The following is a 23,950-nucleotide window of genomic DNA, read 5'->3' as shown; positions in this document are numbered from 1 at the left end:
TTTATTCACATTATTATTGTTGTTGGCTTCTATATAAAATATGAGGTGCTACCAGTTGTACACGTGGTCCGCCGCTGGGTGGCAGTGTGGCCCGGCGGACTGTTGTGAACGTCCTCTTTCGTGACGCGAGTCCTCCGCTCAGAGTCTCTCGTGTTTAACTGTGGCCGCTGTGCAGCAAAACTGGATTTAATAACGACCCAGAGTGGACAGACACACCACAGGACATCTTTCACCCGCACATAGGTGAGTCTGCCTCCGCATTCGATCAAACCACGGGGACGTTGTTCGCGTTAGAGGAGTCTGTTCGCCGGCTGCACATGCGGGGAGGCCCCGGTTGCGACGCTAGCGTTAGCTTAGCAGCAACGTGTCTGCGTTGTTTTATCTGATGTAACCGCTGTGTTAGCTTGTTAGCTTATCGGCTGTGGCGTTTTTTTCCCCTCCACATTATGTTGACTTTGTAAAGTGTCGTTTGTAAACGACGTAGCTGTAGTTTTGAATTTATTCATAGAAGCTCGTCGTTTAAATGGTCCATCTGTCAAAGGTAACGTTAGCTTAGGGACGAATAGCGTTAGCACCGCTAGCGCCGCGGGATGCTAACTTCACCGGTACTCTTTACCGGAAGTTCTAAATATATAAATTTAAAATGTAAACATCAGAAGTCTTCAGATTGAAAACTAAGATCACACAGTAAAAAAACAAACACAAACAGGAGCATGTGACTCATGTCATGTTCATGTTAGCTACAGTCTCACACTAGTTCATTATATTACGTGTGTTAGCTTTTAGCAATGGTGTGTAACAGTGTTGTGTAGTTGTTTAAATGGGGAATATGAAATCCACCTGCTTCACTGGTGCAACCACAGTTTGCATAACAGGTTCGGTCATTGTTAGTTATGGAGATTTCATTCACATCTTACTAAACACAGGATTTAAAGCAGTTTTAACTTAAAGTAGAACACACACTTCCACCGAGGACCAACTGTTTTCTTAAATTCAGTCACCTGTCAGGACACATTCGTATGTATCAGTCCCACAGATGTGCCTGGTGTTCTCATCAAGGTTCATGCAATATTTTCCTGGGAAAAGGACAAAAAGTTAAAAGCCCTGGATGCACAACCAAAATTGAACAGGTTATTCCCAGACCCACACCACATCCTTCCACCGAGTTTCACGTTGATCCATCCAGTAGTAAAAGGGTAATGCTGCTGACTAACTAACTGAATAGGTCAAATGTTCCCTGAACTTTCTTAAAGTTATTAAAATCGTTGGTCACACATTTCATTTTGCCTTTACAGATTGACAGCTACCTTCAACAATGTCTCGTTTCTTCGCCACCGGGTCTGACAGTGAGTCAGAGGAGTCCTCGTCTGCCGATGAGATCACTCCCAAAGCACCCGGGACAACTTTCAAGCAGTCAGTACATCTTGCCATGAATTCCATCACTCGGAATCAAATTATAATTATTTTCGTTGTCTCACACATCTGTATGTTTTTCACAGGTCATTGCTGCTTAGTGATGATGAGGAGGACACTAAGAGAGTGGTGCGCAGCGCCAAAGACAAAAGGTTGGTGCAGCATCTTTTTAAGCTGGTATACATAACACAAACACAGATTTTCTTATATATTTTGGTTTTCAATGCTTTCATTTTTAAATCTTAAGATTTGAGGAGTTGACCAACCTCATCAAGACCATCCGCAATGCTATGAAGATCCGTGACATGGCCAAATGTCTGGAGGAATTTGAGCAGCTATGTCGAGCCTTCCTCAAAAGCAAGAATATAGTGGACAAAGAAGGTGTTCCTCCTTTCTACATTCGTCTTCTTGCCGACCTGGAGGACTATCTGAACCAGGTGAGAACCCCAGAGTTAAACCACAAACATTTAAATAGTAAATTTGAAGTTTAGTGGTATTAACCTTGGTTATTCACCTCAAGTCTCCATTTTTGCAGCACAGTTGAAATAATTAACATTATTTTCTGTCCAGCTTTGGGAGGACAAAGAGGGCAAGAAGAAGATGAACAAGAACAATGCAAAGGCCCTCAGCACTCTACGTCAGAAGATCCGCAAGTACAACAGAGATTACGAATCAGAAATTGCTGCATACAAGGAGGTAAATTTGGAAACTTCCTCAGTGGTTTAATGTTTTAAATCCTAGAGGTAGATTCTGTGGTTGTACTGGACCCAGTTGTAACTAACAACAGGGTGAGGCTGCAAAAGAGCACATAACGTTATCAAAGGTAAAATAAAATTCCCTCTGTGTCTTTTAGAACCCACAGGAGTCTGCGGATGAAGAGGAGGAGAAGGAGCCAGAGGATTCTGGTAAGCCTGCTGCTGATGTTTGTTTTTGTGAAATCTGATGTCTCTCTAAAAGTGCACATGTAATTAAACAAACTTCAAACCTTTAGAATAGATATGAAACCTTTCACAGTCCTGAGGGACAACTGTTAATTTCACTATTATGTGGCATCATCCTGATTTCTGTTCCTCAAGGTTCCTCTTCTGAGAGTGAAGGAGAGACAGGCGATGAGACAGCCAAGGCCTTCTTGAAGAAAAAACCTGAGCCTACTCCAGACGCCAGCAAGTTCCTCAAGTCTGCCAAGGGATCTGGGGTAAGAGGCCACATTATAATCTGCTGACGACGAAAAATCTAGTAATTCTTGTGTTAGAGAACTCCTGTGTGAGGGGATTACCTAGACTGATGAGTTTTTCCCCTAACAGGATGAGTCCTCTTCCAGTGATGATGATGATGATCCGGAAGACTGGGGCTCAGATACTGTTGACAGTGGCAGCGATAGCTCGGATGAAGGGGAGGGAAAAGGTGCTAACCTGGCTGTGGTCTTCCTCAAGAAGTGAGTCTCCATTTGCACATCCTTTAACTTCACAGCAGAAAAGACACACACTGTCTTTCACATTTTAAAAAATAAATTACTGTATGTCATTACTTTGCTTTAAATGCGTCACTTTCTGTGTCTGCCCTCAGGGCCCAGGAGACTGAGAAGTCCAGCGAAAAGAAGGTTGGGAAGAAGAAGAAGCACAAGAAAGAGCGGCTCCAGGACGAGGCTGAGGAGGAGGGAGGAGAGGAGGTTGAGGGAGGCTGGGAGAAAGTGAAGGGAGGCGCCCCAATGGTCAAGGTGATGAGACTGAATATTATTATTATATTATTTTTAAATAGCACTCTGAAATGTTTTATTATTATTCGTATTATATTTAAAAGTGACAGTAAAGGCTTTCATTAATTCATATTAAGGTAAAAAAAAAAACATCATGATAAAACTTTAAAGACAATTGTAGGTGATTTTACAAAATGTGAAGGAGCTTGTAAACATCAGTTTGTGTCAAAAGAAACAGCCAAAAAATATATATTGAAAAATATGGTGTCCACCAATGGCGTCAGGAAAAGCCCAAGATGTTTGCCAAGGGCACAGAGATAAACACAACAGTGGTGGTGAAGAAGCTGCATGAGATCCTGCAAGCAAGAGGCAAGAAGGGCACAGACAGGTAACAACCTCATGAACACAACTGCATTTTTCATTCATGATCAAACTAATCAAATAAAATCAACACATAACACGTTTAATCTAAAAATCTTTTTCACACGTGTGTAACTTATTTGTTGTTAATTGCGATAGATAAAGTGACGTGTGACTTAAAAATGAATGTCACCATTAATAATTAATGAAAAATTCTCCACGTGACAGGGCTGCCCAGATTGAACTTCTCCATCTTCTGGCTGCCATCTCTGCTGAGAATAACTTGGGTCAAGGTATACTGGTCAAGATTAAGTTCAACATCATCGCCTCCCTGTATGACTACAACCCCAACTTGGCAGCCTTCATGAAGGTAGGACAGACTGTTCTTCTAAACATAAAAACAAAACAAGACAACAGAGAGACCCGGTGTGTGTATTTATATATTGGCCTATTGAAATCCAATCCAGGTGTTTGAATGTGAAGCTGTCTTTGTTCCCTTTAGGCCGACATGTGGAAGAAGTGCCTGGATTGTATCAACGAGCTGCTGGACATCCTCTTTGAGGAGAACAACAACATCTTCATTGGGGAGAACATTGCAGAGGACAGCGAGAGTCTGGCAATCTCTGACCAGGTGTCTAGTGTTGGTTTTTTACCTTTTCATTACAGATACTTTGAGGTGGCAGCGTGTTCTAGTTGTCTTAATATTTTGCTTCATTTTCGTTTATGGAAGCTTCATATATATATATTATACTTTTCATGGAATAACACCTCAGCCACAACATTAAAACCAATAATATTAGTTAATATAGTGGCAGATTAATGTAGTTTGTTACCTTCTGCACACTGTGTGGATGTCTCGTAACCCAGATCCAAAAACTAAATATCAACCTCTATTGTGTTTGTCAGCCATTCAGGGTGCGTGGATGTGTCTTAACTCTGGTGGAGAGGATGGATGAAGAGTTCACCAAGATCATGCAAAACACTGATCCCCACTCACAAGGTGAGTGAATACAGCAAAACAGACTCAAGAATAAATAAGTATTGTGATTTAAGAAGTGAAAGTAAACATTGATTATTGGAAAATTATTTTTAAAGAATCCCTGATTTGTGTTGTCAAACATCTCTCCCTGGTCCATTTCTCCAGAATATGTTGACAATCTGAAAGACGAGGGACGAGTTTGTGGCGTCATTGACCGGCTGCTCGACTATTTGGAGAACAAGGGCAGCACTGAAGAGATTTGCCGCGTCTACCTGCGCAGGATAATGCACACCTACTACAAGTTTGACTACAAGGCCCACCGGCGCAGCCTGGCCCTCCAGGGAGAGACCAAGGTAAGAAAAGCACAGAAGTGACTCAGCAAGAAAGAACTGAAGTTTCTGTTCTTGGTATAAATACGTCTCTATGTGATTGTGTTAATATGTTAACACAGTGTCTTGTTAAGAGCTTGTCTGTGAGTTTATTAGTAAGTGTAACATGTCTCTGTCCACTGTGTAGTCTGAGCAGGACCAGGAGGAGTGCGAGGGGGAGGACAGCGCTGTGATCATGGACCGTCTCTGCAAGTTCATCTATGCCAAAGATCGCACCGACCGTATCCGTACCTGTGCGATCCTCTGCCACATCTATCACCACGCTCTGCATTCACGCTGGTACCAGGCCCGTGACCTGATGCTGATGAGCCACCTGCAGGACAACATCCAGCACGCTGACCCGCCCGTACAGGTAGACAGACACAAAAACGCAATACACAAGCAAACTTGCATTTATGAATGTGAAAGATTGAAACACACTTTGTTTTCCTTGTCCCAGATCCTGTACAACAGAACCATGGTCCAACTGGGCATCTGTGCTTTCAGACAGGGCATGATAAAAGATGCCCACAATGCCCTGCTGGATATCCAGTCCTCTGGCCGTGCCAAGGAGCTCCTGGGTCAGGGTTTGCTCATGAGGAACATGCAGGAGAGGAACGCCGAGCAGGAGAAGATCGAAAAGAGAAGACAAGTAAGTCCAGCGGGAGCAGTGAAGTCTTCGCTCATGTTTCGTTACATTTTTATTGAGTGACACAGGTTACAGTTTCCTAATATGTTTCTCTTTATCAATGAACATCTCATTGTAGCTTCCACATGCAGTGATCTTACTTGAGATAAAACAGTGTTGTCCTGACATTGGAAACACTCGAAGATCAGGCTTCACATGTGATGTGATCCACAGAACTTTATTGTTACTTTGCTTTGACAGGTGCCGTTCCACATGCACATTAACCTGGAGCTGCTGGAGTGTGTGTACCTGGTGTCAGCCATGCTGTTGGAGATTCCATACATGGCTGCCCATGAATTTGACGCCCGCCGCAGGATGATCAGCAAGCAGTTCCACCACCAGCTTAGGGTGGGAGAGAGACAGCCACTGTTGGGTAAGCGACATGTCTCCCGACAAGCTCTTCACACCAGTTAAATCAACAGAGAAACCCGAGGGGTGACAGTATCTGTCTTTGTCCTCCAGGGCCCCCAGAGAGCATGAGGGAGCACGTGGTGGCCGCCAGCAAAGCCATGAAGATGGGAGACTGGCGAACCTGCCACTCATTCATCATTAATGAGAAGATGAACAGTAAAGTGTGGGACCTGTTTCCCGAGACTCAGCGAGTACGCCAGATGCTTGTCAGGTTGGAGAAACTAATATGATCTTACATCACCTAACTTACTTTCAAGTGTATGAACATCAATCTTATTAAAAAGCATGTGCTCTTTTCCTCTGTGGTAAGAATCCCTGTTAGTTCTGGTAGCTGACGTGTTCACATACATACCTTTATTATTTATACATTGATTATATTATTTTATACATTTTACAGGAAAATCCAAGAGGAGTCGCTGAGGACTTATCTGTTTACGTACAGCAGTGTGTATGACTCCATCAGGTAAACTCAAGATCTGTTTTTCTGTGCTCGTGTCAGACACTGATACTGAACTTTGCTCTGTCTCCTAATGTGAATGCAAATAACATTAGCAAAGCTTAACTTCCATCTTATCTAAAATGTTCTTACTTAAAACATTTTTTTTTATCTGTCCTCCAAGCATGGGGACACTGTCTGAGATGTTTGAGTTGGAGATCCCCACGGTTCACAGCATAATCAGCAAGATGATCATCAACGAGGAGCTGATGGTAAATGTCATGGCCACCGTGTTCTGAAAATCTTTATTGAAACTTCTTCTGCATACTTGCATGCACAAACATGTACATGTTCCATTGTAATTATGTTTTTTTTCCCTTTCCTACAGGCATCACTCGACCAGCCCACACAGACGGTGGTGATGCACCGCACAGAGCCCACCTCCCTGCAGAACATGGCTCTGCAGCTGGCCGAGAAACTGGGCAGCCTGGTGGAGAACAACGAGCGTGTCTTTGACCTAAAACAGGGCGTCTACGGAGGCTACTTCAACAGAGGTGAGTTCAGACCACACACTGTCTGTAAGATATGTTTGCACGTTGTTTACATCCAGCGTGTTTGCCAAAGATCCCTTTGATATTACTGACGGATTTGTGCTTTCTTATTAAAATGTCACCTGGATGTTTTTTGCTTAACAGATCAGAAAGGTGGCTACCAACAGAACAAGTCCTATCAGAGAGGTACGTGAAGCCACGCTGAGTTTGCACTTCTGTTAGTTATGTATTGCTCCTTTAACTGTCGCTGACTGAGCTTGTTTACAATAAATCAGTAACATATTTGTAATAAACAACAATGTCAGGTTAAGACAAAAAGCGTCTGCTGCTTTTGAGCTGTTGCATTTAAAATATCAGGTGAACGTATTCACTTTTTATAAATAGTTTGAATGCTGCAGTGTGTTTGCTCATAAATAACCGTGTTTTCATCTGTGCACGTTCACAGATCAGAAAGGTTCATACCACGGGAATAAGTCGGGCTACCAGAGAGGCGGCTACAGAAACCAGAACCAAAACAACTACTAGGCTTTGAACGTGAGGATTTCAGCCTCACCACCTGAATTAGTTTTCATTCCATAACAACAACCACCACCTTCTGTACTTGGCACTTGGCTGTGTGCTGTTCTCCTTGTTTGACTCAAAACTGATCCTGATACAGCTGAAGGTCAATGAAGTTACAAGCTTTTCTCACTGCAACTGCATAGTGACTTTTTTATTCCGGTTCTGACAACTTCTTTGGATAAACGTGAAGAGTTTTAAGATTAATGCTAAAAGAAAATGGGACACGAAAAGGCAGCGCAGTGAGGTTAGTTTGTGGCAGTGGAGTCAGCTGACAGTTACATCAAGTAGTGTTGACGAATACTTATTAAATAAACAATAATAAACAGTGATTTCTGAGTTTTCTTTTTTGGCAAATAGATGATTTTATTCATCAGTTGAATGGTTAAACTGTTCCAGAGTTTTCATGTGTTCACTCTGGTTTTAAAACAGCTTCTAACAAACAGATGACACTGTTAAATATTTCACTTCAATACTGAACATTTCATTCATTTTGACCTCATCAGACATTAACTTAGTTTCTTAACTTCTGCTGTAGAGCTGTTAATTCATCATCAGTTAAAAAAGCAAAAATACTTTAATCCATTTGAAGTATACTTTATATCTAACCTGACCCTCCAGTGTTTCCTTTCTATTCTAGTTGTATGTGATGATCATGTTTACATTTAACATCAGACTGTCACTGTTTCATCACCGTCGTGTTCTCTGGTTACTAATTCATAAGTTTAATCCCCTGACAACCAGCTAAAACCTTTTTATCATAATTCATTTTTAAATTAAAACTCCACACCAACCCTTTCACCTTTCAATCAACACTGTCAAATTTACGAACAGGGAGCATGAGTTTGAGTATTAGCTGCCGCCTCTCAGACGCAGCCTCCTCAACACCTCTTGCCTCAGTAGGTCCCTCTCTTTGCGGATTCCCTGCAACACAGTGCGATTCTCCTGAGCCCGACGCACCAGGTAGGGGAGCGTGTCGTCCACTGAGCCGTATGGCACCGACTTGTATATGGCGTAACCCTCCTTAGCTGGAAGGAAGAGGAGAGAGACATGAGACGTGAACATGTTGATCATAAAAATCAAAAGCATAAAAATATCCAGGTATTTAAAATGTTGCTTTTAATGCAATTTTTCCCACATTTTGTAATTTTTAGGAGTAAAAATGTTTTTATAAAAACACGTTTAAAAAAAAGTTTACCAGTGCACGAGAAAACAATGTATTTTCTCTAGTGTGTATTTTAGTATTTGTAATAAGCACAAGGACTTCATAGAGGAAATAAAAATCAGCAGCCCACCGAGTGTGAGGGAGACGTGGTCACACATTCCCAGCAGCTGGCCGAAACACACCGAACCTCCATCTTTGTTTATCGCCAACTCCTCCATCCTGAAGACCAAACAAAACAATTACATTATCACACATGATGGTGGCTCGAGACACTGCAGCCCGCCACCAGGGGGCTTTCAAGATGCTTTGGCTTCATTTTTGGGGAGCAGTCATTTCATCCTTTCATCTTTATTATGGTAATTATCGTACAGGTATCGTGTTCTGACCGTTGGGCGGCTCGTCTCACTGACTCCTCATTGTGAGTGGCGATGATGATCCTGTGGCGCTCGGGTTTCTGGGATATGGCTTTCAGCATGACATCCAGCGAGCCGTTATAACTGCACAAACACACCAGATGAAATGTGTTGGGGTCAAGTTCACTGTCAGAAATCCTTCAAAAGGGTCATTTAAGGTTTAAAAGCTGGGTTAGGGTTTTTTTTTTTTCCTTCACCACTAGATGTCACTGAAGTCTACACACTGAACCTTTAAAGTCTAGGATGCATTTGCCTGTTTTTATGCACAGTAACGGCCGCCGGCCTCTATCCACCTGTCGTTGGTGTCCTCCCAGGACTGATGGACAGGGTCCGGTCGTCCCTCTGTCTCTGCCAGTTTCCTCTCTTTGTCCATGTAGGCTCCTCTCACCAGCTTGACCCCCAGACAGAAACCCTCGCTCTTAGACAGAGACAGAGCTTCTAACAGGAGGGACCTGGACTCCTGGAGGAGAGGGGGGGGGGGGGGTGATGACCAGAATAAGTGCAGGTAATATTGGATATTTATACAAAGTGAGAGAGAGAGATTCATTTGCCTTCAGATAACACTGATATGTGTTCCAAATCCAGGCGCTGTCTTTGTTAAACTTCTTCATCATCGCCATGGTTACAAGAGAGAGGGCGGGGTTCATGTAGGTGTACTCAGCGTCCACAAGGACTCGGACTTTGTTCACACTCGCCTAAGAAAGCAACAGACACAACAGATGCAAAATAATAAAACATTATAATAAAAAAAAAAAAAAGTAATGTGGCAATATCAAAACAAATTTCCCATGAGCCTTCACATCTGTACCTCTGCTATTTTGTTGAGTCTCCGCAGACCACACAGGAAGTGGGCGACTTCACCTTCATCCAACCCAGGGAAGCTGATTGGCTGACAAGGGATCACCATCAAAGTTGTGAGTAAACGTGTGTGTGTGTGTTTGTGTGTGGGGGGGGGCATACCTCTCCATCCATGGCCCTCACGACGAGACTCAGGTCATACGGTTGTTGTGCGATGAGGGTTGTGAGTTTCACCTTGATACAAGCACAGACTCATTAGTCAGTGAATACACAACGTAAACACTGTAAAAAGGGAGCAGACACTCGTCAGTACTGCTGAGGTGGCGTTCAAGAGCAACAGCTGTGAACTGAAACGTGTATTCTTATCTTTTTTTCCCACATATTTGAACCTCATGCAGATACTGTTTGGCCCCAGGAGTGTCGGGTTCTTGGAAAATCAAATGTCAAAGTCCCCATACTGAAAATAGATGTGATGTACATAGTATTTAAAAGTTAATTAAAAGTAAATAAACAAAGTGCTGCGAAAAAGTTAGTTATATATCTTTAGAGTTCAATTGAACATGGGGGGTAAAACCATGATGAGTGTGGACTGTGAGGTGTGAAACAGAGCCTTACACACAGCTCCGGGCTGAGCAGAGCTGTGACCTTCAGCTGCATCATTGGGTCTCGGCTCCAGGTGTTGCCGTGTGACATCCGCACACATTCCAGCATGGCCTCCATGTTGTCGTCATATCTCTTCTCCCTGAAGGTGAGAAACGTTATCGTGAGGCTGTCGAGCCACATTAATGTGAACTAAGTGTGATTAGTCAAAGGAGGAATAAATTGGACGGAATACACTCGTCATCAGCCCTAACCCTAACCCTAACCACCTGTTTGTGAAATGTTCTCCAAGCACCGTAACATCACAATGCAAGAAAAACCTGCACCGGGTGCAAATATTACAACTAGAAGTCAAGTCACTGATCAACCTGAGTTAAGTCTCAGTTTAAAAATGATTCCAAACCCGGTGCTTTCTCCAAGATCCTCCTCGATGGGCACTGCCAGCATGGGCCTCAGTCCCAGCAGCTTCATCTTCTCCATGGACTGAGAGATCTCGGTCTCACTCTCTCCAGCCACAAACTGAGCGTACACGGTGGGCCGCAGCAGCAAGGAAAAGCCCCTTCTCCCCAGAATGGTGCGTGCTACGGACATAAGCTAAGAGAGGATGAAAAGAAGAATGAGAAATAGACAAAGATGCTTTGCCACCTTATTTTCTTACCTACAATCCTGCTTTTTTTGTGCATTGCAAATGTAAACCATGTGCCCTCAAGCATCAACTGTCACAGCATGGAATCCTCAGAGCCTCGACAACATCACTGCCCAAGATAAACTAAGAAAAGAATCGTATTAACTCTTATTCAGGTTATTATCCTGCACCTATCAATCACCATGAATCACAAAAGTCGCCTCACCTTCCCACAGTTGTTCACCAGCACAGGGAAGGAGCAGAGGCGGAAGACCCCCAGAGCACGCAGCAGCTCCCCCCAGCTCTTCACCTTGAAGGCGCTGGGATCCTCGAAGGCCAGAGTCGCAGAGAGCAGGTCGTGCTGCCTGGCAGCCACCGTCCGGGGGGCCGCAGTACCCATCACCCTCAGCGGCAGGAGGTGAGGGAGTGAGGGGCGCAAACGAGAGCGTATCATCATCCTTAGAGGAGCACGTCTGTCTATGTGTTATTTTGAAAGGTGTTCCAGTTGAACCTGGCATGAGAGTTACCAAGAAATAGAATAATCCAGAATATCAGCGAGGACGGATCATGAAAAAACCTGTTGTAAGAGCAGGAGGAAAGAAAACCGTCAGTGAATACGACAAGAATCAACATTGACAATAGTATCTGTCATAGAAAAACTAATTAACAGAGCAAAAACAAAACAGCTGAACGGAAATGAATAAGTAGAAATTAAATAAATGAAATTAGATTCTGCAAAAGTCAAAGACAAAGACAGAAATCAGCAGAGTCACCTCACCGTCCTGCTTGTGGGAGACCTAAAGGACGAGAGGTCGTCTGGTGCCGTTTGTTTTCAGGAGAACCAGTAAAATTCATCATCTTTTTCCCAAAGAACAGGTTAATGAGTGACTGTTTGACAAAATTGTGTAAACATGAAGTTGACCCTCGGCATCTAGCCACAAGCGCTCCGTCACTTTGACCTCAACAAAACTGGCATCAGAATCCCACATTATTTATTGTCACCATCGCAGAGAAGGCTGTTTTTATTTATGTCTGTTTGTGTGTGTGTGTGTCCGTCACCAGGATTTACTCACAGTACAAACTACTGAAGCGATTTCCATGAAAATGTGTGGAAGGGTTTTATAAAAACAAGCAACTTAATAAGAATTGAGACACTGACAAAAGCGTGACAAGGAAACATTTTTATTATTTTCACACTGGAATGGATATTTGAAAAGAAAATCTTCAACAGCTATTTACAGATTCAGATCAATTCATCAGCTCTCACACACACACTCAATTCTACACATTGCTAAAACCCCTAAAAGCGCTATAAGGCCAACACGTTTTGTCAACATTAACATTGCTGTATTTCAAAACACAGGTCTTGCACCCATGTCCAGGTAGGACCCCTGGGGGTGGGCATGGCCATGCTGGTGTTGTCTGTACAGATGCCTGAAAGGGATGGAGAGGGACGAGTGAGGGTCCTGACACAGCCGCAGAGGGTAGGACGGAAAGGTTGGGTAGAGCGCAGGAGGAGGAGTGGAGGAGGGAAGAGATGGATCCAGCTGAGGGAGAAGAGACGGGTGGTGCAGGACCATCTCCGGGCGATACGGGGCAGGGGGGTTGAACTGAGGAATGTTGCCTATTTCAACTGAAGGGTATGAGGATGTGGAGGAGGACGCATGAGCATTGGGAAAGTTCTGAGGATGGTTGTGTGGAGCGGAGGAGACGGCCTGCTGGTAGGAAGAGGAGACGGCCAAGCAAGAGGAAGGTTGGAAAGGAGGGTGAGGGAGGGAGGACGGTGGATAAGAGAAGGAGGAGGGAGGGAAGGCTGCAGCAAGGGAGGGGGCTGGGGCTTGGTGGCTCAGATTTGGGAGGTGTAGGGCGGGGTGGGTCAGGCTGGGTGACACATTCGGATATGAGAGGTTTTGCATGTGAGAGGGGACGGAGGGGAAGGCAAAAGATGTGGCAGCACCATGGGAGGGTAGGGGGCACGGCAGAGTGGGAGCCAGGGGTTGGTTGTGGTTGAAGAGAGGCTGAGCAGCAACTGGAACCGGATCAGGATTTGTAGGCAGGAGATTTGGATAAATAAATGCTGCTGGACTTTGATCGCTGGGTGAATTATTTCCACTGGTCATACCTTCACCCTGCAGTGGCTGACTGGGCTGACTGGGCACGGGATGGGTGGATATTTGGTGCTGCAGGCCCGACTGACACGCAGAAGACGAGGCATGGAAGGAGGCGTCTGACGGTGTGTGCGGGCCGATCATCTCTGGGATGGTGTGGTAGGTGTTGGTGGAGGGAGAGGAGGAGGAGGAGGAGAGGAGCGGCTGTGGGGAGGAGGAGTTGGAAGGAGGTGGAGTGGGGAAGGTGAAGGTGGTCTGCTGCAGAGAGGGAGTGGTGGAGATGGGGGAGGAGGAGGAGTGGAGCGTGGGTGAGGAGGAGGAGAGGATGGAGGGATAGTCGAAAGGGGGGATGGATGGCTGAGGAGCAGATGTGTCTGAGGGGATGGGGAGGGAGGAGAAGGAGGAGGAGTGAGGAAGAGGAGCTGAGGGGAACGAGGAGGAGTTGGCCTGAGCAGGAGGGAAGTTGGAGGAGTAAGCTGGTTCACCCAAAGCGTCAGATCTATAGCGGAGAAACAGAAGTTTAATGAGATGCAGTAAATTTTACACAATGAATCAATAATAATAATAAATGAAACGTATACATCACACACACACACCTTTCAATTATACTATTTGCCACCTCACTCCCCGGTGCGTCCTGCATCCCATTGGTCATGGAGATGCCGATGTCAGACATCTGGGATGCCATGTACGCCTGGCCGAGGTCCAGCGGCTGCTCTGGGACCAGCGTGTCCTGATAAGAAGCCTCCTCTGGTCTGTACCCACAGGAGGGGTCAGGCAGCGGGGGCAGAGAGGCCAGAGCGAGGGCCTGCAGGTCTGCGGCTGAGGTGGCGGAGGTCGTGTGGGGCAGCGCCAAAAGGTCGGCAGAGTCACATGAATCACAGTTGACTGAGGGAGACAGAGGTGGAGGTGTGTCAGGAGCAGTTAGACAGAAGTAATATTAATAATACTTCAAAGTCATGACATGTGAGTCTGCACTTACCAATATCTAAGGTTTCCGTCAGGTCGGCTATCTTCCGCTTCTGTCTTGCATCTCTTTGTCTGCAGAGGAACAAAGAGGAGTTTAGTTTCTGAACATTGTTTGTGCTACAAAGCGTGTGGGTGTGTTTCTGTGTCTGTATTTACTTTTTGCTGTTCATGCCATCGTCTCTGAAGCCCTTTGCAAAGGGGTTGGCGTTGATCTTCAGCTCTGTGATCTGGAAACAACAGGAAAGATGATCTTTATTTCTGGCTCTTATGTTCTTAACTTAGAAAACCCTCCACCATGGGGGTTGTGTTTTTGTCTCTGTTCGGTGCGGATCTCCTGAGTGTGTGAAATTTCGCTGCAGATCCAAATTCAAATCCATGTTTGGTGAATTTGTGTACACACTGTAATATAGCGTTCTAGGTTTCGGCCCAGTCTTGAATATGCAGTGTAAAGGCAGAGTTATGGTACCTTGTTGTTCTGGTAGGCGGTGACTGTAAGAAACTGGGTCTCGGGGAAAACGAAGGAGTGCTGCCCTCCACCCCACCTCAGCACGTCTCTGGCCTCGATCACATGAACTCTGGGCTGGTAGCGATGCAGCGAGTGGAGGATGATCTGGAAACAGAGGAAAAGAGATTTGCTCAAAGTCCTCAGGGAAGGTTTTTGTTCTGTGTTTGTGCTGAGTCCGCAGTAAACTTACATGTCCCTGTGAGTCCAGTGTGTTGTTGGTGAGCTTGGCGTAGTGAAAGGAGATGGTGCGGCTCTGCCAGTGAGCGCCCGTGGCGGGGGAGTCTGGATGAATGAAGACCCGGTCTGGTAGCCTTGCTTCTGCCCCCCCGACAGCCTGCCAGCCGCCACCTTGGAAGCGATAGCGGGAGTTATCCACTGGGACGATGTCCAGGAGGAGGATGTAACGCAGAGATGGATTCAGGCCCGACAGCTTCATCCTCAAGCCGGGAAACATCCGTCTAGGAAAGTAAAAGACAAAAAAACACGTTCATGTTTGTCTGTTGTTTTGTTTGTGTCAGAGAATAAAACATGAGGATAAAAACCAAGGTGCAGGAGCTGAGAGTGAAGCCAGAGGTCAAAGGTCAGAGTGGTGGTACACATGCAGTGTCCAGTATCGCAGTATTCTCTCACCGGCCCTTCTTTGTGATGATCATCTCTGTGCCCACCGAGCTGAACTGTTTCCATAGAGATGAGTTCTCCAGCTCCATCCTCACGTTGTCTTTTGGGGTTTTGGTCGAAGGCTCGCTTGGGACAGGGGGAGGAGCCAGCAGCCTCTGGGGCAGGGCTTTGGCGGCCACGTCACAGGCTGGCGGAAACAGCGACATGTGGGCAGGAGCTTCCCGGTCTGAGGAAATGCATATTTACAGATTATAAAGTTATAATAATACGATTTTAATGATATCAAACCCTGTTTTTATCCTGTTGTATGATGTGACTTCTTTGTGTGTTTACACTCCTGAAATACCATTAATTTTGTAGTATTATAACCCAAAACACCAGTCTGCACTGCCAGGACAAGCTAAGAGAACACAATCAATCAAATCACAAAATGAGAGTAAATCTGAATCCACTGAAAAACCTAGATTTGTTGTCTAAAATCTAAAATAAGGGTTAAATGTTTTTGATTTATTGAGGTATAAAAATGTTTGCTCCAACTCAGGCCTCAGCCTCAGATCGTCTCTGTGGGAGCTGAAGTGCTTTAAACAGAGCTTCATAAACATCAATGTTTTTGGTGCATCATTTAAAAATCTGATAAACATTATAACATTTCTGGGAAACAGTATTAAATCATTTGTATTTTTCATGCACTTTCCCTCTCACCTCTGTAGAAGCAATCTCCGATCCTCTGAGGTCCCAGAGTCAACCCGGGGAACATCTCCACACTCAGCATCGTCCTCGTCGGCGTCTGTCACTTAGAACTCGTCCTCTTCACCAGCTCCAAACTAACATTTCACTCTTCAACTCTGTTTCTTTTTGCAGATTGACCTCAGCTGAAGCGTTGTCAGTGCTGTCCTGGAGACCTCTTCTTGAAAAGTGGCACTTCTGTCTTGGCTCTGAGTTCCTGTCTCTCCTCCGTCCTTTGCTACAAATGCCCTCAGTGGCGTCCTGCTCTGTTAAATAGGTGTGTGAGTCTTCACACATGAGGCCAAATGGCCCCATTTTCATTTGTCTCTCCATCTTCCCTTATGTCCCCCCCACTCCACTAAAACAAACAACACTGGTCAAAGTGTTACTTGAGTTTCTGAGAGAATCATTATTGTGATTTGTTGTTTCACGTCAGTAGAGGTAGAATAAGTAGCTTTACTCAAATAATGTTATCGTTATTTGTATTTTCCTTTTCACCACATTTCACTTATCAGGTGCTTTATAAGGACAAAAAAAATAAAACGTGCATCTCACAGTTTCTTTACCCATAAACCTTCCTGTGCACACATGTTAACACACACAACTATGTTGAATATAATGTTTTATCCATCTCCCTATCTATCTATCTCTCTATCCATCTATCCATCTCTCTCTCTATCACTCTGTCTCTCTATCTATCTGATTATTTTTACATTGTGGTGTTGACACTTGTAACATTTCTTGTAGCCGCTGCTCGTGTTTTAAACAGCTCTTGTCCTTCCACATAAATCCAGCGGTTTACTGGCGGCTCCCCTGTGGCTGTTTGATGACTTGATGACAGGGCTCTTCCTCTCAGCAGTCCGCCTGTAAGTTCTTCTCTGCAGGGAGTCCAGCCTTGAATGAGGCCGGAGGAGGAAGACACTTTGCAATTTGGCCCCCACACGAACACGGGTGTCTGGAGGTTTATATGGAAGTTTGGATTCAGGCTTCAGCTCAGTATTAAACCTTAGTCTGGTCAATTATTTTCCAAAAACACTGGAACTGTGGAATTAATCAATCCGACACTAATTCTGTCGTCCTGTGTGGGACGTTTGTTGAGCAGAAAGGCTTTGTGGTTTAAACACAATGAAACAACAATGTTGTAGTGAGACCCTTCTTTTATATATGCAAATATTATATATCATTACCTCTACCAAGGAGGTTATGTTTTCACCTCTGTCCGTATGTTGGCTGGTTTGTACGTGAGGAATTTGCAATATAAATATATATATGCAAAAACTGCTGGAGGGATTTTATGAAACTTGGATGTGGTAATGGGCCAAGGAAGAACAGTGACATTTGCACTGATTTCCAAGGGAATTATTCAATGAGGTTAATGAGAAAAACCAGGCACATTTAGGGGACTGATATCTATGAGTGTGTGTAATTGGTGCAGCTTGACTGGATTTAAGGGGACTGTTTGGGCCTCGGGGGAGGTATGAGCTCTACTGAGTGCTATTTTGGTTTTTATCTGTTGTCAGCAAGTTTCTTTTCAGCTTTTATCGTTCTAACTTGAATTCCTTGAAGTTTACTGAACTGAACAGATCCTCATCAGACTTTAAAATGCAAGAAGCGGCTGCAGCGTTGATCTGCTGCTTTCAGGAGGACGTGTCATCAGACCATAGAGGCTCTTGAGCAGAGGATTACCGTTACATCATGACTCGAGCTTTTTGCAACTTCCGCGATCGGCTGGATAAACTGTTTGTGGCTTCATCTGTGTGTAGATGGCTTCCTATAAATTGTGCCTGTGATAGAAAAACTCTCAAACTGACAAACTCACCCCGAATCTACCTGCTCATCGGCATTCTTGCAAGTATCGCAGTGACAGCTGGAGTGACCTCACAGGTCAGGAGTGTAGTGAAAATGTTGTTCTAGTTGTTGTTTTCCTTCTCCATTTGTGTACGTGTGTGCTGGTGAGAGATAAAAGCGAGCAGGGACTGAGGGGAAGTGGAGGTGTGAACGCCACACCGAGAGAGAGAGAGGTCATTACCTTGATGGCTGCAGCGAGGCGAGTGTGACGTCTCTTAATGTTTTTACGAACTAACAGGTGTGTCGCAGGCGCTGCAGCCACCAGACTCTGTAACAGGCGATAATGAGGATTGTTACGTGTTGTTTTTTAACCATCACTGCAGTGGGGGCAGGTTAGTGTGTGTTGTTTACAGAGCATTCATTATTTCCACAGGTCTCCTCTTTGACGTCTTCCTGCTAAGAGCTTTGATGTCCTCCTTTATTTACTCACTGAGGTTTTAGGTCAATCTACAGAAATCACTTGATTTATTCTTTTCATTTGTAAGGAATCATGAAAACTATTTGTCTTTCTTATTCTCAGTTTGCTTTTGTTTGAAGAAGCACAGACCAGGAGATTGTCCAATTTCCTCCATCATGTATATGATGAAACGAGGCTTTTAATCTCCTCAGGGTTACCCTGTCCCCAACTGGGAGCATGATGCAACTTACTTTTAGGGAAAATGTGTGGATGCTGACATTCTCTCACCCCACCGGTGAAGGGCACACTTGATGTCACAGATTATCGTGATTATAACAAACAATGTGTGGTCTGCGAATTAATCCACTATACGTATAAACCACATGTATTCAGATTACAAGCTTCAATCCATCTTTTTGATCAACCAGGGCCCATTTTATTAAGACCCTCCTATAAATACATGACAAACTACATGTAACAAGGAAGCACTTTTCATCATTAAATGAGGCACAGTTTTTTTACGGAGAGACCAACTTCACATAAAGAGCAAAGCTTTTATCACACACATTCTATCTGCCTCTGTCAGAAAGCGCTGACTCTGATCAGAATATTTCCAATTTACCCGACAGATGTTTAAGATGTGGTCAGACCACCTCCAGGGGATCTCTGTCGGCTTTTGACACCACCACCGTGACGCTGTCAGGAAGACGCACTGCCAGCTTCTCCCTGAACACAGCCAGGAAACCTCGCTCGCTGTTGCTGTGATCACTGAGGATGACGCTGGTTCCCTTCGCCACAGCGTCCAGCACCTCGTGGTGGGACATCTCACCTGAAAAATGGATATTCATCACAGTAATATCTGGTGTTAAATCAGCAGGAATATCAACCACATTATATTTTTAGTTGAAACCTCTACCTGTGATATGAAGGTCTGCTTTGACCCCATTCAGCACTGAGGCTCCTGATCCAGCACACACAGCCACAGTGCACACAGAGGACTCTGAAAAATGAATGAATGAAAATCATAGTTTTATTAGTCTCATGTCTTCACATGTCTGCTGGAGTCAGGAACACTCTTCAAGAGCAGAATTTATTGTTACGCTTTGATTAAATGTGTAAAAACACTGATTTGTTGTCTGATTGATATAAAATGAATTGCAAACTTGACTAACGAGTAACTGGTTCATCACATAGTTTACATGTGTTATTTTGAAGTGTATGTACCAGGACAAGGTGTGAGGTCATTACCTAGTGTCCGCCCTGATCCTAAAGCCAAACGGAGGTGATTCAAACCCAGGTGAGACTTCATTTTCTGGATGGCTGTTGCCACGGTTACTGGCTGGTTCAAAATACTGAGTCGCCCTTGGCCATGGCCTGGAAGAGGAGGCTGCAGGGAGTGACAGGTGGAAGGCTTGGTTTAAAATAATGCATGAAGTAAGATGTTGGTAAATCATACTACAAACAGCTGCTTTATAACATATAAAGAATAACTTTTTAAAACCTGAAATAAATATGTTTTATGTTTGTTCTTGTGATAGCAGTGATGTGGTCATGTCGTACCTTCTCTAACTTCAGGATGCTCAGGGAGTGGCTGGGAGTTGTGTGTTTTGACAGAGTGTGGACACTGAGGGTCAGCGCTGACTCGCTGCAGGTTACACTTACATGGATCCCACTGTTTTCTGGTCTGTGTGGAAGGTAAATACATCATCACTGTGGTTATTTTCTGTTCTTTTCAACATGTTGTCATCATTCAAACTTGATGAAAATAGTTCATAAAGGAGAATTCATTGTAATTTGTATTTAGCCTCTTATCTGGCTGTCTTGCTATCAACTTATGCTAATGAAGGTGGTGGAAGCTTAGATATCCAAGGTGTGAAAGTCGACTCTCAAAATGCAAAGTGACTAGAAAATCAAACCCAGAATAATAAACTAATAATGGCTGTTGTGAAAACAGTGGCACTGGCAGTTTGAAACTGATTCTTGCAGAAGCACAATTTTCGCAACAGTTTTCACAACTTTGATGGAGAAAGGTAGATTCAGCTGGTAGATGGATGATTGAGACAAAGAAAATCAATCTAAACTTGCTGCATGTTTTGAAAATCGTCTGCAGTTAAGTGCAGATATATTCAACTTGTAGTTTAAAGGTCATGAAACACGACCTGTTAATTGAATACTGTAGTGCAGTTCCACCATCACAAGCCTTCAGTTCCTCCATGACGGTGCTTAGTTCCTCTGTGCTCCTGACCATGAATTCCAGTTTGTGACTGTGGGAGGCGCCACCGAGGGCCTGACTCAGCACGGACACTTGGCCGCTACCTGAGAATCACAGACAAACACCAGAGATGGAAAACAATCACTCAGGGGACCAGACACTGACACTTGGTCCTGATTGTAGGGCATCATGTGTCACCACATTTTAGCTTAAAGCCTTCGTTAAATATGCAAGGAGCATAAGCAAAGTGTACGTGACACATTTTCCATTCAGAGTGACTTCTTACCAAGTCCCCCGACCAGCCAGTCGTTCACCCCTCCTTTAACGCTATCCCATGAAGTGTGAGGGGAGAAGATCGCTATCCCGGCCTCCACCGCTCGCAAGGCCAACCTCTGCTTCCAGTCTTTCTGAACTAGACGCTTGATTGGCCGAAACAACGGAGGGTGATATGAGATTATGAGGTCGCAGCTCATGGCCTCTGCTTCTTCCATGACAGGTTCTGTGAGGTCATTGGTTAGCAGGACAGTTTTAACAGGCCGAGGTTTACTTGGCTCGACCAACAGGCCGACGTTGTCCCACGACTCGGCCAGTGACAGAGGAGCGAGCTGCTCCAGCACCTGCAGAACCTCTTTTAGCTCCATCAGGCCTGAACAGGGAGTCGAGTGACAGAGGCAGGCCAAAAATGGGTGCAGGGGAACCAAGGTTTGTCGGTTTGTCAGGAAGCTGTGACTGTGAGAAGGTGAAGGGAGAGATGGACGGATGGACGAAACTGTTGAGGCAGAAGAGCAGAGAGCAGAGGATGAGATCAAGCTCCGGCTGGCACAAAGTCTCACGTACGAGAGCGATGAAAATGTCCGAGTGAGATTTCTTCCAGTCAGCATCAGTAGAAGCCTGTGTGGATAAAATAAAAAGAATTGCAGTAAGTTTGGTGGATTATTTATTCTTTCATCTCTAGTTTAATTGTTTTTCATGTGGTTTAAGGGCTTGAGGTCAAACAGAGTTTACAAACCTTTGTAAGGTTTATAAAATGTTTTCTTTCTCCTATTCACCTGTCCACTATATCAGCCTTTAAACACAATAAATGTAAAAGAAATAATGTGACATTTATAGTGATGATTAGACATCAACTGATATCAACAATGTTTTTACTGATCCAAATCAATTAGTCACTGAACACATTCCAGACAACTCTAAACTCACAGACTGACTCAAGTTTGTTTCTTTCAAACTAGAAAATCAGAAAACCTGCAGAGACAAAGTGAATGAGCAGCAGTCTGATCAGATTCACACTGAGTGGACTCCGGTGTCTCTAATGACACAGACAGTTAAACATGAAGTATAATATTAAACCAATAAAGCTGTTCTGTTGTTTCAGACCCTCTGACGTGATCTACAACCACAGCTGTGAGAGCTGCAGGAGCATGCTAACAGCTCAGCTAGCCGACATTAGCTACTACCAGCACACATTATTATAGTCTATACTTATAGACCGTACTGTATTTAAGAAGACAGTGTGGACGTGTCACTGCCTGAATCAGGGAACTCTTCGTACTTTAGCTGGAACTTGGACTCAGGAAGACAAACGAGCTGCTGGACACGTTTCACCCGGAGTGACGGAGGTGGTGCACCGCGGTTACTGAGGAAGAAGGTCCTCTTCCGGCTTCCGTTCCTGCTGCGATCTGATTGGTCCGCGACACCAGCGCATTATTTCACCTTATTGTCTATAATTTATATTAAAGAAGAAACCTTAACTTTCCTGTGACTATACTAATAATATTAATAATAATAATGAAAATAATAATTAACAGTAACAACAATGATATTAATGGTGATAATTATTATTATAGATATAATAATATTAATAAGACCAGTGAATAACCTTAAATTAAAGGCAATACTGTACAGCAGGAAGGTCTACTGTATACTGCCATTACAATAGTGAGAAAGAGGCCAGTAAATACTTATTTAGACCCTGGTTCCTCTTTTGTGTGATCTCTATCTCTGCCGAGGAAGTTGTGTTCTCATCTGTGTTTGTTTGATTATTGGCAGGATAACGCAAAATCTGCTCAAGCTATATTTCCCTGAAGCTTTGTGGAGGGGAGGAGCATGACTCAAGGGAGAACCCCTTACATTTGTGTGTGGATCTGGATCTACGAGCTCATCTGGTTCTTTCTTTTGACTCTCTTTAACATAGAAGTTGCAGTCAAACAATGAGTAACAATCCTCTGCACATCTGTTTGCACTTTATTTAGAAAAATGAAATAACTGTTACACACGGTGCAATCACTATACATACACACATACACAACAAATGGAAAAAACAACTAAATCTAGTTTAAAATGTAAGTATATGTAATGATGAGAATGAGGAGTATATATAATTCTTAAAACGTTTTTTTAAATGTTTCAGTTTAAATTATTGGCACTTTGATCACGTCAGGAACAAATTCATATCTTAATTCTCAATATATTTTAGTTCTAAGATGTGGCTGAAAAATGACTGGAACAACTTGTAGTAAAAACTGACAGCTTAACTTGGGTGGGTGAATTTCATCTGATGAAGCTGGAGCAACTTACAGAACGTTGTAATTTACTCGTCTGACTGTTAAATTCAAAGATTACGCGAACAGTAAAAGACTGGATGACTTGGATAAACTGTTGGGCCTATTAACTCTTCCAGCGCAGGTGGTCCAGCAGAAGATACTCATGATGCATCTGTCACTTCTCAGAAGGATTATGAGGATGTTTGGAAAACACAAATGAAAATCCGGAAACAAGAAACATTGACGGAGCCGGAGGGCTGACTATGTTGACCTATGATTACGAAAGGTCAAAACTGCCATTCTTATTATGTGCACGACAACAAGCGGCTGGGCCCACAGGCTAACTGAGTCTGGGAGCGACAGAGAGAGAGATTATGGTGGATTAATGAATAAAGGTCGATGCTGGATGTTAGAGGGATCAGGGAAGGATCAGAGCAGAGGCGGGGCAGCATGCATTACATCATGTGATTCTTCCTTTGGGCTCATCAGTCCCTCTGTGCACTGCACAGTTTAAATGACATCCCCTCTGCAGACGCCCCCACTGACAATACATGTACTTTAATGCACAAATAAAAGAAATTCAACATTGTAAATCCTTCGTCTAGACTTAACAAACCTCTTTCATCCTGTCCGCACTCAACAGCAGTTATTTACAACACAAAAATCAGACAATTTGGAACCCATCCATATTGGCAGAGTTTTTGCTGTTGACTTTGACAGTGGCATTGACAGATGTGTGTTTAGTTATTAGGTCTGTGTAGAGAGAACAGCTTCACTTTTATTAATTGGTACTATAAGCCCTCTCACCCCATCTGTCAATCTGCGTCTGAGGTTCTGTTTGTCGTGCTGTAATATCTGTTTGTCAGGGTGCACTGTGTCCCCGTCCACATCCCTCAATGCCCTCAACCAAGGTGTTTAATGTCAGCCGTGTTGCCTTTGGATCAGTTCGACACAGTGTTGGAG

General features: G+C 44.0%; 4 protein-coding genes and 1 long non-coding RNA gene across 13 annotated transcripts; 2 read left to right on the top strand and 3 right to left on the bottom strand.

Annotated features, from left to right (window-relative positions):
- Positions 1 to 78: 78 nt before the first annotated feature.
- eif3c (eukaryotic translation initiation factor 3, subunit C) lies at positions 79 to 7,792 on the top strand. 2 transcript variants are annotated; one of them, XM_020107623.2, is made up of 23 exons: positions 79 to 243; positions 1,296 to 1,413; positions 1,500 to 1,565; positions 1,661 to 1,850; positions 1,984 to 2,109; positions 2,267 to 2,318; positions 2,490 to 2,608; positions 2,718 to 2,848; positions 2,980 to 3,130; positions 3,400 to 3,497; positions 3,698 to 3,839; positions 3,972 to 4,100; positions 4,376 to 4,469; positions 4,614 to 4,801; positions 4,965 to 5,189; positions 5,277 to 5,468; positions 5,706 to 5,877; positions 5,967 to 6,126; positions 6,313 to 6,378; positions 6,536 to 6,623; positions 6,740 to 6,905; positions 7,047 to 7,088; positions 7,348 to 7,792. In XM_020107623.2, the coding sequence occupies exons 2-23, from the start codon at positions 1,316 to 1,318 to the stop codon at positions 7,425 to 7,427; spliced, it is 2,775 nt and encodes a 924-aa protein (XP_019963182.2). In that variant the 5' UTR covers positions 79 to 243; positions 1,296 to 1,315; the 3' UTR covers positions 7,428 to 7,792. The 2 variants fall into 2 exon arrangements, with proteins under 2 accessions (XP_019963182.2, XP_019963180.2); XM_020107621.2 differs by having other exon boundaries at positions 3,394 to 3,497.
- prodh2 (proline dehydrogenase 2) lies at positions 7,346 to 11,956 on the bottom strand. 3 transcript variants are annotated; one of them, XR_011239789.1, is made up of 11 exons: positions 11,840 to 11,956; positions 11,288 to 11,638; positions 10,840 to 11,030; positions 10,452 to 10,578; positions 9,999 to 10,070; positions 9,847 to 9,927; positions 9,590 to 9,733; positions 9,332 to 9,498; positions 8,995 to 9,122; positions 8,756 to 8,844; positions 7,346 to 8,488 (listed from the first exon to the last, which is right to left on the bottom strand). XR_011239789.1 is itself a non-coding variant. In XM_020107624.2 (11 exons), exons 2-11 carry the CDS (start codon positions 11,516 to 11,518, stop codon positions 8,313 to 8,315), a joined length of 1,389 nt encoding a protein of 462 aa, XP_019963183.2. In that variant the 5' UTR covers positions 11,519 to 11,638; positions 11,840 to 11,956; the 3' UTR covers positions 7,346 to 8,312. The 3 variants fall into 3 exon arrangements, 2 of the variants coding, with proteins under 2 accessions (XP_019963183.2, XP_019963185.2); XM_020107624.2 differs by having other exon boundaries at positions 9,012 to 9,122; XM_020107626.2 differs by having other exon boundaries at positions 9,012 to 9,122; positions 11,835 to 11,922.
- A 271-nt stretch (positions 11,957 to 12,227) lies between these two features.
- On the bottom strand, positions 12,228 to 16,103 carry tbx6 (T-box transcription factor 6). Its single transcript, XM_020112775.2, has 8 exons — positions 15,964 to 16,103; positions 15,274 to 15,487; positions 14,834 to 15,101; positions 14,605 to 14,748; positions 14,295 to 14,365; positions 14,152 to 14,210; positions 13,766 to 14,057; positions 12,228 to 13,668 (listed from the first exon to the last, which is right to left on the bottom strand). The coding sequence occupies exons 1-8, from the start codon at positions 16,031 to 16,033 to the stop codon at positions 12,414 to 12,416; spliced, it is 2,373 nt and encodes a 790-aa protein (XP_019968334.2). The 5' UTR covers positions 16,034 to 16,103; the 3' UTR covers positions 12,228 to 12,413.
- A 756-nt stretch (positions 16,104 to 16,859) lies between these two features.
- LOC138406205 (uncharacterized) lies at positions 16,860 to 19,360 on the top strand. The gene is made up of 2 exons (XR_011239791.1): positions 16,860 to 17,871; positions 18,862 to 19,360. It is a non-coding gene; the product is annotated as an uncharacterized lncRNA (long non-coding RNA).
- nif3l1 (NIF3 NGG1 interacting factor 3-like 1 (S. cerevisiae)) lies at positions 18,646 to 22,154 on the bottom strand. Of its 6 annotated transcripts, none has more exons than XM_069518134.1 (8): positions 21,997 to 22,087; positions 21,454 to 21,510; positions 20,731 to 21,335; positions 20,392 to 20,548; positions 19,793 to 19,916; positions 19,481 to 19,619; positions 19,149 to 19,232; positions 18,646 to 19,061 (listed from the first exon to the last, which is right to left on the bottom strand). In XM_069518134.1, exons 3-8 carry the CDS (start codon positions 21,323 to 21,325, stop codon positions 18,877 to 18,879), a joined length of 1,284 nt encoding a protein of 427 aa, XP_069374235.1. In that variant the 5' UTR covers positions 21,326 to 21,335; positions 21,454 to 21,510; positions 21,997 to 22,087; the 3' UTR covers positions 18,646 to 18,876. The 6 variants fall into 6 exon arrangements, with proteins under 6 accessions (XP_069374235.1, XP_069374236.1, XP_019961534.2 ...); XM_069518135.1 differs by having other exon boundaries at positions 21,940 to 22,055; XM_020105975.2 differs by lacking the exon at positions 21,454 to 21,510 and having other exon boundaries at positions 21,997 to 22,154.
- Between the last annotated feature and the right edge of the window lie 1,796 nt (positions 22,155 to 23,950).

The sequence above is a fragment of the Paralichthys olivaceus genome, chromosome 21 (genome assembly GCF_024713975.1).
Source record: "Paralichthys olivaceus isolate ysfri-2021 chromosome 21, ASM2471397v2, whole genome shotgun sequence".
Lineage (NCBI taxonomy): Eukaryota > Metazoa > Chordata > Actinopteri > Pleuronectiformes > Paralichthyidae > Paralichthys > Paralichthys olivaceus.
The sequence above is the reverse complement of the archived record's forward strand: the minus strand, read 5'-3'. Positions and strand labels throughout refer to the sequence as shown.

Bases quoted from the DNA above. Each gene is read 5' to 3' on its own strand.
- eif3c (XM_020107621.2), top strand. From the start codon at position 1,316: ATGTCTCGTTTCTTCGCCACCGGGTCTGACAGTGAGTCAGAGGAGTCC. The intron at 1,566-1,660 runs GTTGGTGCAGCA...TTAAATCTTAAG, and splicing joins CGCAGCGCCAAAGACAAAAG to ATTTGAGGAGTTGACCAACC. The intron at 2,849-2,979 runs GTGAGTCTCCAT...GTCTGCCCTCAG, and splicing joins GCTGTGGTCTTCCTCAAGAA to GGCCCAGGAGACTGAGAAGT.
- nif3l1 (XM_020105975.2), bottom strand. From the start codon at position 21,325: ATGCTGACTGGAAGAAATCTCACTCGGACATTTTCATCGCTCTCGTAC. The intron at 19,233-19,480 runs GTAATGACCTCA...TTCATTTTTCAG, and splicing joins AGGATCAGGGCGGACACTAG to AGTCCTCTGTGTGCACTGTG. The intron at 19,062-19,148 runs GTAGAGGTTTCA...TCCATTTTTCAG, and splicing joins AGCAGACCTTCATATCACAG to GTGAGATGTCCCACCACGAG.
- tbx6 (XM_020112775.2), bottom strand. From the start codon at position 16,033: ATGCTGAGTGTGGAGATGTTCCCCGGGTTGACTCTGGGACCTCAGAGG. The intron at 14,211-14,294 runs GTAAATACAGAC...GTTCCTCTGCAG, and splicing joins GATGGCATGAACAGCAAAAA to ACAAAGAGATGCAAGACAGA. The intron at 13,669-13,765 runs GTGTGTGTGTGT...TCTCCGCTATAG, and splicing joins GCAAATAGTATAATTGAAAG to ATCTGACGCTTTGGGTGAAC.
- prodh2 (XM_020107624.2), bottom strand. From the start codon at position 11,518: ATGATGATACGCTCTCGTTTGCGCCCCTCACTCCCTCACCTCCTGCCG. The intron at 9,123-9,331 runs GTGGATAGAGGC...GTGTTTGTGCAG, and splicing joins TGGGAGGACACCAACGACAG to TTATAACGGCTCGCTGGATG. The intron at 8,845-9,011 runs GTCAGAACACGA...TTTGGTCTTCAG, and splicing joins GTGAGACGAGCCGCCCAACG to GATGGAGGAGTTGGCGATAA.